General features: G+C 48.4%; 1 protein-coding gene across 4 annotated transcripts in view; it reads right to left on the bottom strand.

The window, feature by feature from the left end:
• Positions 1–13,048, bottom strand: part of NALCN (sodium leak channel, non-selective) — a 312,666-nt gene that overhangs the window by 42,871 nt on the left and 256,747 nt on the right. For all 4 annotated transcript variants that reach the window (XM_021065878.1, XM_021065879.1, XM_021065881.1 and 1 more), the window contains 7 exons: positions 5,676–5,777; positions 5,190–5,259; positions 3,591–3,682; positions 3,381–3,503; positions 1,012–1,068; positions 457–577; positions 229–360 (listed from right to left, as the gene is read on the bottom strand). In XM_021065878.1, the coding sequence (XP_020921537.1) occupies positions 229–360; positions 457–577; positions 1,012–1,068; positions 3,381–3,503; positions 3,591–3,682; positions 5,190–5,259; positions 5,676–5,777 (697 nt within the window). The remainder of the gene's footprint in view (positions 1–228; positions 361–456; positions 578–1,011; positions 1,069–3,380; positions 3,504–3,590; positions 3,683–5,189; positions 5,260–5,675; positions 5,778–13,048) is intronic.

Consider the following 13,048-nt stretch of genomic DNA (forward strand, 5'->3'; position numbering starts at 1 on the left):
TTTTTTTTGAGACTTTCCATGTCCTTTGTTTGCCTATAATGAACTACTATTGTGCTTAACAACCCAGTTATAGCATCTCACTCTCCTGAGATACTAGATGGATACTAGTTGGGTTCATTTCCACTGTGCCACAATGAGGACTCCCCCGCCCCTCTTCTTGTACCAAGAAATGCAGGAGCTTTTACAAAACCTTGACACTTTATATTTAGGAAATAACCAGAGACTTACAAGATATATAAATATGTCCATTACTCCTCCAAAGTCCCTGATGACAGCAGTTGGAGTGAAAAACAAGCCATCAGCCATAATCTTCAGATTAAGCTCAATGCTCATGAATATCACGAACACATACTCGGCGATCTGAAATGGGCAGAAGGCGGCTCGGTCACAATGGACGGAGAAACTGCAGGTCCGCGTGTCTCCGCTGAGCTGGGAGCTGAGATTCGGCAGCCATACCTGCAGGGTAGGTGCATGCATGACTCTTCGAAAGGGGGACTCGAACATCATGGAGATGCAGGAGCAGATGGTCACGACGATCATGACCCAGTCCAGGTAAGTCACTAACCCCAGCAGGTCACTGCCAAGACCAAACACAACCGAGACGTGAACACGCCCTGGAAGAGGCTGCTGGAAGTCAGAGACGATGCTTCCGTGATTCTATAAATGCAACTGGCATTTTTTTTTTTCTTTTTATGGCCACACCCACGCACATGGAAGTTCCCGGGCCGGGGGCTGCAGCTTCGGCCGACACCACAGCCACAGCAACACTGGATCCCTAACCCACTGAGCGAGGCCGGGGATCCAACCTGCATCCTCGCAGAGGTGATGTCAGGTCCTTCACCCACTGAGCCATAATGGCACCTCTGTGACTGGCATTTTAAAAACGAATCCCCAGTCGCCTATTTCGTAGTAGGATATAGGAAATAAAGGGAATCTTTATATTTTTATGCAGCATTAAATAGTAGGTGGAAATTTCAAATGGGCATGGAAACCACAGTTTGCAATGCTTACTAAAGCTGATGGTACTTTGTATTTTTCACAGCTCCTGTGACCGGATCTGTTTTAGATCTGTAAGAGAGAACAAACAGAAATTCTGCGACACAGCACGCATGTTATAACTTGGCGGTATAGTAAGTATAAACACCTCATCTACCTAAAATTTCTTTTATATCCTCTATAAAATATCGGTTATCATGGAGGTTAACTGTAACTTTGGAAGGCAGAGGACATTAGATGAAAGAAAAATCAGAAGGGTTTTCAGCTGATGCTTAGGAAGTAAAAGTTTACGTTTTTTTCCAAAATGCTTGCGATGAGAATTCACGACTCCGTTCAACACTTTCAGACAAGGATGTGATAAAATTAAATTGTGACTGCCACTTAAAAACACTCGAAGGCTTTGCCCGAGTGTTTTTAAGGATGTTCCTCAGGATGATTTAATTCATTGTCCATAAGTAGACCCCTTCGCTCTGCATTTAACTGTGACCGCGTGGAGTAATTTACTTTCAGGATGCCCAGGACCGGTTTTCAGAAGCCCCTAACGGGGCTGTGTTTGTGGTTCCCAGTTACAGTGACATCTTCCTGGGGCCACCTCAGGTGCGTTACTGACAAAAGGAGCATCGCAGTGCTAAGTGGAGAATTAGCAATTAGATGGAGACGTGGAGGGGCAGGCAACGGGATAATTCCAGATGAAAAACCCACTTTGGGAGCGCATCAAATCAACTCTAAATGGCCAGCTTCTTTCTACTTGGTGAAAACCCAGGGCTTTACATGGATATTATTCAGGTGCCTTACACTGCGAAGGTCTTTCTAGAACAGCAGAAAGAACAGTCGACTGGCCGTCAGCAAGGGCCGCGCACCAGCTGGCTTCCTTGAACAAAGCCCTGCCCCTCGGCGACCTAAGTGCCCTCCTCAGTTGGAGAAGGGAAGCGAAAAGGACCCTGGACACGGCTCCTGAGGTCCCCTCCACCCCAAGGGGTTAGGATAGTGTTGTCGTTTCCCAGGGCCGCTCTAACAGAGAACCACAGGCTGAGTGGCTTCGACGACAGACTATTTTCTCCAAGTTCAGGAGGCTGCACGTCTGAGCTGAAGGTGGTGGAAGGGCTGGATCCTTCTGAGGCTGTGAGCGAAGAACCTGACCAGCCTCTCTCCTTGGCTTGTATGTGGCCGTCTGCGCCTTGTCCCTGCCCAGGGACTGTCTGTGCCCAAGTTTCCTCCTGTTACAGGGATGCCAGTCACACTGGAAGAGGGCCCACCTGCATGACTTCTTTTTTTTTTTTTTTTTTTCATTTTATGGCCACATCTGGGGCTTATGGAGGTTCCCAGGCTAGGAGTGGAATTGGAGCTGTAGCCGCCGGCCTATACCACAGCCACAGCAACACTGGATCAGAGCCACGTCTGCGACCTACACCACAGCTCATGGCAACGCCGGATCCTTTACCCGCTGAGCGAGGCCAGGGATTGAACCTGCATCCTCTGTCAGGTTCTTAACCCGCTGAGCCACAACAGGAACTCCAGAATGACCCCATTTTAATTACCTGGTTAAAGCCCCCATTTCCAGGCAAGGTCACATGCTGAGGTGCTGGGGTTAAGGCTGCGCTATCTGAATTTCTTTTGCTGAGGGGAACACGACTCGGCCCATGACATCTGGTAATAATCACCCGACACTAAAGACAGCATCAGCAAAGGGCCAAGTGCTTAATGGAAAGTGGTCCCACTTTCTCCAGGACTTGGGAGGTCCTCTGGATACTGACTGGAGGTGATGTGTGACACACATTCTTCATCTGCCCGCTAAACGGGGCTCCGCTGTCCCCATTGCAGTGTCCTCTGGGCGGACACCACTGACAGCCGCTCACACGTTCCTTCCACGGGGGGAGGGATAGAGACACTGGCCAGTGGGTTTTCTTCTCGTGACCGTCGGTAACGGGAGCACCAGTCGACTTTATTTCTACTGGACGTTATTCCAGAATAAGCCACCTAAGGTCTTTTGACCACAAAGAAACCGCAGGTCTGAGAGAATTCGTGGGCAGGGACCTCTGCCAAGTCATTCCGCGTGGCCTTGGTTCAGTGTTTCCAAGGGAAAGCACGGCGTCAATGTCCCCGACATAAAGGTCTTGTCACCCGTGGACTTGGACCATGACAAATGGCTGGGAAGTGCTGCATAAGCCTGAGCTTTGTATCAACAAATGTGAACTACTCGCAACCTTTGTTGGTTTTGCACCTGGTCGCTGCTCAGCCAAGAGGGGCAGCGTGACTAATTAGCTGGCAGTGTATCCGGTGACCCCACTAGGACGACAGGTGCCTCCTGGTCTTGTCCCGATGACAACTCCCCCCGCTGTTTGCACGGCTCAGGCCGAACCCCTGGCCTCGGGGGTGACACTTACGCGTTGAATCGTGCCCGGACCACCACCCGGCAGAAGTTCCTGAACCTGTGCTCCCGGCCCACGATGAACAGCGGCTTGTCGAAGTACGGGTGGTTCTCCCTCAGCTCCTCCTCCTGCACCTTCCTGCAGGCGCAGCGCACGCGAGAGTCAGGCCGAGGGAGGGTCGGTCTTCCCCCACCCAGAGCCACCCGGCACAGTCCCAGCCGGTACCTTTTCATCTCTGCCTGCTCCTTCTTCTCCTGGATCATCTTTATTTCACTGTCTTCTCTTTGTGCGTTTCTGTATCTCACTGTATTGGAATGCTGGAAATAAAATAATCTCCATCAATGTGGGAGATTTTTTGGAAGACCCATCCAAACGATGACCATTATTTTAAAAAAATGGAAGTAAATATCTTTATTTTTCTTTTAATGGCCACAGTCATCTCAGCAAAGGTATTTGTTCCCCCCAAGAGTATTTTTTTTTTTCAAGCAAAATATTTACTGAGAACCTATTATGAGGTGCCAGGCACTGCTGTACTGCTGTGAATGTGACAAAGGGGGGAATGATAAAATCCCCGATCTTACAGGACTAATCTTCTCATCAGGGGAGACAGATAAACAATTAAATCAAAATAAATAAGAATGTTAGATGTTCAGGGCTCTGGTTAAAAACAGATGGGGATATGGAGTTCCCACTGTGGCTCAGCATGTTAAGAACCTGACCAGTATCCGTGAGGATCCGAGTTCAATCCTTGGCCTCATTCAGTGGGTTAAGGATCTGGCGTTGCTGTGGCTGTGGTGTAGGCTGGCAGCTGTAGTTCAGATTTGACACCTAGCCTGGGACCTTCCATATGCTGCAGGTGTGGCCCTAAAAAGAAAAGAATGAAAGAAAGAAAGAAAGAAAGAAAAAAACATGGAAACAGAGAGAAGGAGAAGGTCATAGCGGGCCAGATCAGGAGCTGGTACTTGAGCAAAGACTAGAAGGATGCGGGCCGGGGGCCGGGGGGAGGGGGGGACATTTGCAGAAATGTGGGCTTCCGAGGAGGGGTGTATAGACACACAGCCAGGACACAGTGTGCATGGAGGACGGAAACAGAACAGAAAAGCTGAGGCCAGCAGGCTGGAGGAGGGTGAATCACATAGGATCTTGACTCTGGTTTTCGCCCCATGGGAGATGGAGAACCATTGTTCAAAGAACCTGATCAGGTTTATAGAAAGACATTCCTCCCATTTAATGATCCGTATTTTCTCTCATTTGGTGTAAGTGAAAAAGATGAAACTCCATTTCTATTCTGGAAGAAAAGACACTCTGGGAGATTTCTCATGAAGTTAGCAGAACCAGGTCCATGACCTTTTGCTACGGGGAGGATGAGACATGGATTTTTGTTACATGCCCAGGTAGAAAATACAATAAAAAGTGTCCTGCTTTGTAGGACTTTTCTAGAGTGAATGGTCACTTCTCTGTACTTGGCCATCTAATTTGCTTCGTGAGTTTCCTAATTCCTTCTCGTATGAAGTCTTAGATGTGACAATGTGACAGAAGGACCCAGGGGCTGGAATTACCTAAGGAGTCACTTAAATACATTTTCATCATCGTGCTTCTAAAATCCAAAGCACTGCTTGGAACTTACATCTTGGAGTTCCCGTTGTGGCTCAGCAGTCATGAACCCGATTAGTATCCATGAAGATGTGGGTTCAATCCCTGGCCCCATTCAGTGGGTTAAGGACCCAGCATAGGCTGGGAGCTGCAGCTCCAATTTGACCCCTAGCCTGGGAAATTCCATACGCCTCCAGCGCAGCTCCCCCCTTCCGCCCAAAATGAACTTACATCTTGAGTCAGAGTTTCAAGTGATTTTCCCCTGCTGATCCTCTGGCTGTTTGATCCGTGTCTCAGTGATCTAAAACAATCACAACCCAGTGATCAGTACATCTCAAAACCAAACTCCAACTTTTAAGCAATGGCCATGGTTAAACTAAAAAACAAAAAAACCTTCCAGATAGTACCACGATGCTTATTCTTTCTTTCTACAGCAACAGTTGTAGTCTAACCACCTGTCTTTGATCCCATCTAACAAAGTTCAGAATTTTCCCTTCTGATCTTCAGAGTGAGAATGTGGCCATCACCAAGGAAAAGGTTTTTGAAAGACTTTTTGACTCTTTGGATGGGATGGTGAGTTTCATCACTGTTGCCATTGGCGATTAGAACGCAGCCCCTTTCAGCCCCGCCTGTCTGCCGACTGGGGCTGCGTACTGTGGACGCGTCCGTCACACTCCCTCCCTAGTTTCTCTGCAGCCCTGTCTGCGGCGCATTTACCTGCGCTCCTGGCGGATGTGATGCTGCACACTGAGGATCGACCTCTCCTTCGCCGGCTGCCCCTCGAATGACCCGCTCAGCATGCGCTGCCGCGTGCAAGCTCTGAGGGAGAAAAAGGAGCCCCAGATAAATGCCTGATTTGTATGCCTGGGATGAATAATGCATAATCGCTCATTACTCTTCTTATTTTCAAGGAAACACCAATGATAAGACAGAATACAGCAAATGACCCATCTCCATAAAGGTAGAGGAACTTTAGGCTCTGTGTCAAGAATGCTTTCAAAACAGAACTGTCACAGCCATGGAAAATAAACATCTCCTCGTTGTGTCCTCCCCCCACCCTCCCCCGGACAGGAGAGCCTCTATGAGGATTCCGTAAGCAAAAGGGTCAGCCTAACCCCTGGTGACCATGATGCTGGTTTTCGATTTACGCAAGGAGGTTTCTAATAAAAGCCCTTAGCGAAGCATTCGTCCACCCATGGGCTGGGCCGATGGAATAGATGTTCCCAGGAGATTTTGCAAAATGCTAGGAAAGTAGGAAAGCACAAAGTTAGAGGCAAACATTAATGGAAAAGAGAAGTAATTAAAGCTGGAATTAATATCTAGAGCCTGTGGTTTACAGGCAACCAGCTGTTTCCTTTGCAGTCACAAAACTTTGAAGACTGCTTAAAACTTGTGCTCTTTTTTGTTTAGGGCTGCACCTGCAGCATATGGAAATTCCCAAGCTAGGGGATCGAATCGGAGCTACAGCTGCCAGCCTACACCACAGCCACCAGCCTACACCACAGCCGCAGCAATGCCAGATCCGAGCTGCGTCTGTGACCCACGCTGCAGCTCACAGCAACGCTGGATCCCTAGCCCACTGATTGAGGCCAGGGATTGAACCCACATCCCCATGGATACTAGTTTGGTTCATTAACCACTGAGCCACGATGGAAACTCCAAAACTTGTTCTGTTTAAATCATAACTGGGTTTGTGTTAATTTCAGTTTTGCTAATGAGTGAGGACACTTGGTGACAACTGGTGACTCAGCACCTGCAGTGTGAATGGTTAGGAGAGAAAACATCGTCTCTTCACCAGAAAGTTCTCTCCACCTGGAAAGGAGAGGAATTCCCTTGATGTAGTAGTCAAGTGGCAAGAAGATAATTCAGAGGTTAAGAGACCTGCGTTCCAAGGCGACAGTGTCACAAACTAGTTGAGTAATCTTTTGAGCTCAGTTTCATGATCCATAAATCGAGGAAAAGGCCTTGATCTTGAAGAAAACTCATAAAATGCAATGATTTTGTAACAGGTGAATCTCGTGAATCCACATGTGTTCAACACCAGGACCCGTGCACGTCTGCCGTAGCCCTTCTGTAACACTTTCGTACTGACGGTTCCTAAAGTGCATTTGCAGACTGGCTTTGAGTCGCATTGCTAATATCTGTCTGAGTTAAGATCTTCGAGAAAGAGATGTGTGTCTGCTCAGCAAACTTAAAACAGCAGCTTCTATGATAATGAAGTGTGTGCTCAAGTCCTTCAAAATGCTTCTGATCTCAGTGAAGCATATTGTCACGGGTCCCTGTGAGAAATCATACATATTCAATGACCGTAAACGATTTCCCAGAAATAATGCCCTGAAATCACCCTTTGGGAGTTTAAGAAGCAGCCTAGACCATTTTGGGGTAAAATCCAAATGAAAAATTATCGAACAATAAGGATTTATGGCAGTGCTATATAGACCCTGTGCTCATTTCTAGGGCTAAAAAGGGCTTTTTGTTTTTGTTTGTTTTTTTTCTTTTGGGGGCCACCCCTGCAACATGTGGAAGTTCTCAGGCTAGGGGTCGATTTAGAGCTGTAGCTGCCGGCCTATGCCACAGCTCACAGCAACGCCAGATCCTTAACCCACTGAGCAAGGCCAGGGACTGAACCCATGTCCTCATGGATTCTAGCTGGGTTCATTACTGCTGAGCCACAACAGGAACTCCTGGAACGGTGTTGAATGGGAAGATGCATTTGTAAGTGAGGCTGAGTTGACAAAGGTATATTATAGGACCCTCTCATATATACATTAAGAATTATTTTTTGGACAAAAGACTGGAAATCATGACAACATTCTGAAAAAAATCAATTGGAGAAGGATGTTGCTCTGGCATAGATCTGCAGATCCCTGCCATTTGCATAAACAGGCAAGACTCAATCTTCAACCACGCCGGCTTAGTAGCTGTTACTTTCTGTCACAAGACTCGCCTAAAGCAGCTGAGACAAAATACAAAGTACACGCAACTTGCTTATAAAACACAGGTTTGAGCCGGGCGTTCCTGCTGTGTTTGACGTAGAAGAATGTAACTGGCTTTGAGCTGCCCGTGCTACAAAGCTGCTGCCATCTGCCCAACCGCCCAGTCCGGGGACATCCCTGCTGAAGCCCAGTCGGGCCCACAGCCAAGACCACCTCTGACTGAGGAAGACAGACAAGTCTCCATGGAGACCCCCACTCCTGAAAGGCCCCCTCCCCTGTGACATCTTCTCTTCCGCCTCCTCCACCAATAGCATCACTGGCATGGGGGTGAGAGAGCAATCCCCCCCCCCAACTTTTTTGTTTGGCTCAAGATCAGTCCTTCCCCCCCCGCCCCGGGTCTAAAGAATGCATAACATAATACGCAGATGGGCTGGAGTTTCAGGCATACACGTGACATGTGACTCTTTGGGGTCTCTGCGGTTCACTCATTTGCGGTGGGGGTGCTGGGGGCTGGGTTTTCGCCCTGCCCTGCACTCCGCACACCCACTGGAATCAGACTAAGACAGCCTTTCCAATGTAACGTATCAAACCATATGCTTTAATACCATTTTCCTACCACTCCCTCCTATGATTACAATGCTCTTGCCTGAAGCAATATCGAACCATATGACAGAAAAAAGGAATAAAATGCGTAGCACTGGGAACTCTATCTAGTCACTTACGATGGAGCATGATAATGTGAGAAAAAAGAATGTATACATGTATGTGTAACTGGGTCACCATGCTGTACAGTAGAAAAAAAATAATAATGTATTGGGGAAATTTTAAAAAATTAAATAAATAAAATGGTGATTATAAAACTTAAAAAAAAAAGACTCTTAGGAACTCTGGAAACAAACTCATGGACATAGAGAATACACTTGTGGTTGCCAAGGGGGAGGGGGAGGGAGTGGGATGGACGGGGAGTTTGGGGTTAGTAGATGCAAACTATTATATTTCGAATGGATAAGCAATGAGGTCCTGCTGTACAGCATAGGGAACTCTAGCCAATCACTTGTGATAGAACATGGATGGAAGATAATATGAGAAAAAGAATATACATATATGTATGCATAACTGGGTCACTTTGCTGTACAGCAGAAATTGACAGAACATTATAAATCAACTCTAATAAAAATTTTTTTTTAATGTTTAGTAACTCCAGGCCAGTTAAAGCAAATAACAAGTGACCTCAGAGCATCAGCCTTGGTGGTTCCCGTATCCTGGGCAAGAGGCCCCCTACTAGTCTCATTCTCCGAGCAGCGGCTCCTTCCCTGGAGCTACAGGGGCACCCACAGGATCCGAGCAAAGTGGAACCGGGCAGATGGACCATTCTGCTTAGTGTTAATGGTCCCCTTTGGGGCCTCAGGCTCAACGTGACCCTCTAACCCCCCCCATGCCAGCCCCACACGCCAGCACTCCATCTCCATTTAACGTCCGTCTTCCTGTGGAGTCTCCTCTTGGACCAAAAGCTCTGATTTCTCAGTCCTTCCTTGGAGAATGTCCAGTGGCTCTTGAACGAGGAAACTCTAGAGGTAAATGCTAGTTTTCTTCCCTGAAAACTAAGGGCCATATTCATCTAGCAGATCGGGTGACGGCAATTTTTTTTGGCAGGGGGCACAGGAAAGGCAGTTCATCTGAAGGCTCCTGAAGGTTTATTTTGTCCCCCTTTAAGTGTAGTGGTGGGATCTTACGAAAATTAAAAAGCAACATTTTCTTCTAGGCAAGGTATCTATTATAGTTAATAACTAGCTATTTGTCTGTAGTAATTCCCCCTTCTAAAAAAACCAGGTTATTATACAGGAAAAGCAACTTCACAGATACGTAAAGCCACCTGAAAGAAAACATATGGGAAAAATCAAATCACATTACACTGGGAGACTAGTTGCCAAAAACGGGTTCCCTGTTGATGAAAGAAGAAACTCAGGTAGAAGGGCAGGGCAGCGAGGGGGGATGCTGGGGGAAAGGGTGGGGACCAGATAATGACACTTCCACCCTGAGGACACCTCGACCTTGGAGCAGGTGTGCGAAGGATGTCATATGAGGATGCTTCTGCAAAAATAAAAAAGCCTTTATGCATAAGCCAGTGTCACATTCTTTGATAAAGGTAAAATATTTCGTGATTTTAGAACATAATAGCTTGGCAGCAAAATCACTTCAATCTGGCAAATCAGATTCTATTAGGAGGTCACGCCTTCTCTAATACTATGTACTAAGGCTCGCAGGAAAGTTTGGTGAATGTTTGCTTTATGATTTTTAAAAGGAAATACAATTGTATTATATTCAAGCATCAATTATAACCCAAACTCTGACCTACTGAATGGTGTTTGACATGTGCAACAGAATTATAAACTTTGATATAGATGGGTTCTGATGCGTAATACCATGAGAAATATTTCGCCCGTGCAAAAGCCCAGGAGAATTATGTGTGGTTCCAGGTTCCTACAGCATGTTACTAACTGAGCTTGTTTAATGCTGATGGCATTTTGTCATCATGGGTGAACCCCCTCATTAGACGGCGTGTTTCTCAGGGACCACTTTATCACTCAAACCCATATTTCTCGAAGGGCAGTTGCCAGCCTGCAAATGGGCTGATGGATGGACGGACGGATGGGAGGGAAACAGGAGAGGGGAGGTGGGGGTGTTAGGAGAGTAAAGTGGGGGGAAGTGTGGGGGCAGGACCTAGAACTGCTGGTCTCAGGTTGGCAGTCGCCCACCTGACGATGTCTGCAGAGTCCCACCCAGCAGCACAGGTCCAGACAGAAAGTTCAGACTTGGTCTGGAGGCCTAACGGAGGAGAGGCTTTGAGAAAAAACAAGCTTAGAACCACGCACTTCTGCCCTCAGCTTTTACCAGCCTCGGGACCGCAGGCGAGGGACGTGCTTTCTCTGGGCCCCCAGCCCCGCGTGTGACAAGTGGGCAGCAGCAATAGCTGCGCGACGGACGTCACGGGGAGGCGGAGGCGGAGGGTCGGATAGGACGAGGCATGTGCACGTGCTCTGGCCCTGCCACTCAGCTTACACTCCAGCTACTCGCACGGACTTTTGCTTCTTGTCCTGTGTCACAGTGGACGTTAAAACATTTGAACCGAACAGCAAGCTTGGCAGACATTCGTGCTGGACGAGTCAGTCTTCTCTGTTGAGATGGACAGCGACGTTTGCTCTGGACCAGCCTGGCAGCCTCTTCACTGGACTCTGCAAACACGCTGCTATCTCAGGCCCAGTGGTTTCTGAGTGAACCCCTGAGGGGTGGCTATGGCGGGCTTTTCCCCGTGGGCCCCAGTGACCTCGCCTCCGGGCGTCCGTGTCCTTGAGCGTCCCCGGGACTGAGTGACTTGCTTTTCACGCACCTGAGGCGAGAGGGATGGAGAAGGTTCCCACACAGGGTGCCTTTCCTCTCCCTCGGCCTCTCACTTGCTCTGAGGAAGGGCTGCCGTGTTGGGAGAGGTTCTGTGGGGAGACCCGTCTGGAAGAACGCGGGTGCCCTTCCAAGCAGCACCCCTGAACAGCACAGGGGGCACACAGTCTTATTACCCACGGGGAGAGCCATCCAGGAAGGGGGTTCCTCCAGGTCAGGTCAGATGCCCGCGGCTCTGTGATGGCCGGTGCCAGAGACCCAGGCCCAGCTTCCTGGCTGAAACTGTGAGGCCACCCCAGTGACCTTTAAATCACTAAGTTCTGGACTCATTTGCAGCATAGCAATCGGTGACAAATACAGTTGTCATCATTTCAACATCCTGCTGCTCTTCAGAGAAAGACTGAGACTTGCAAGGTCCTGGAGGGTCTGCCTCCAGCCTCCCCTCACCCCCCGTCTCATCTTTCACCCCACGGACCCCGCTCTCCACGGAGCCCTGCAGCGCCTCACGCCCCACGCGCCAAAGCGCCCAACACGCTCTGGTTGCTCACTGATGACATCGCCTTGTACACCGTAGGTGCTCAATAAACATTTGCGACATGGATGAACCTCGCCGTTCTGCGAAGATCAAACACCTTAATTTCTTTGGAGATCACCGCGTGCTTGTGAAGCGGGAAAATAATCGCGAACCAAACAGCACGTGTTTGAGATACGCTTCTGACCGAGGGGAAGTTAACGCATCTTAATTTGATCTCAAGTTAGGATGCTAGCCACTCCGGAAACGGACTCCGCACCTGTAACAGGTGAGACCTGGAGACGGTAATAAAATACTCAGACGCGGCTTCCTGCACGTAGCGAATGTATAAACTTCATCTCTATGGGAAAACTACTCAAAGACCTTGCCGGCCAGCACGGAGCTGAGCCGAGCACAATTGCTTGAAGAGGAGATCTCATCTGTCGCTGGGGACAGGATCTCTGGGTATTGCATCTTACTAGAATCTACTCCCAAGCGGAAATTGTCCGTTTCGAAGGCATCTGAGGCTTTTACTATTTTACCACCAAGAAACAGGTGCCCACACTGTGCACGTTGCTCAGGAAGAGACCTAGTCAGTCAGAAGGAAAAACACGTGCATGTTCGATTAAGTTCAGTTTTGCCCCTGGGAATTGTTCATTAGGATCCGAATGCCTCTTGGGCTCGCAGAAGGATCCAAGAAATATGTTTTCAAGAAGAAAATGTGCATATATTTGCTGCCTTGAGAAAAGGCAAAGCCGAGGTGTTGAAGGCACACACGTGTAGTCCCCCTCCTGTCTTAGGGAAAGAGCCTAAGAGTCCGTCCTGGCGTGAAGGTCTTCTATATCTTCTTTTTTATTTTATTTTATTTTTATTACCGTATCTTCCTCTCTTCACTGTTCATAATGGCAAGGACTGGAGGGCCGGCTCCTCAGGAGCTCCACCTAGCGGCGTAACAATGAAACACCGGGTCGGCCGGCTGGGCTTCAGAACCGGCGCCATAAAGGCATCAGGTGTCTGGGGAAAAATAACGAAGTCTTTTGTCTGCGAGCGGAAACTCTCCATCACGCAGGCATATGTAATCCCCTCAGTCCCGCTCCCGGGAGGAGAATTACAGCAAGGCATTTTCCTTTTCCCAGCTGGGGTTAATGCTGTGCCCCCTCTACCTTTGAAAGGAAAACAAGACTCGGACCCCTGATGATGATTCCAAGGTGGGAATATTCTTCAGCAAACATGCATTCCCAGTTGCA

This window comes from Sus scrofa, chromosome 11 (assembly GCF_000003025.6).
Source record: "Sus scrofa isolate TJ Tabasco breed Duroc chromosome 11, Sscrofa11.1, whole genome shotgun sequence".
In the NCBI taxonomy this organism is placed as follows: Eukaryota; Metazoa; Chordata; class Mammalia; order Artiodactyla; family Suidae; genus Sus; species Sus scrofa.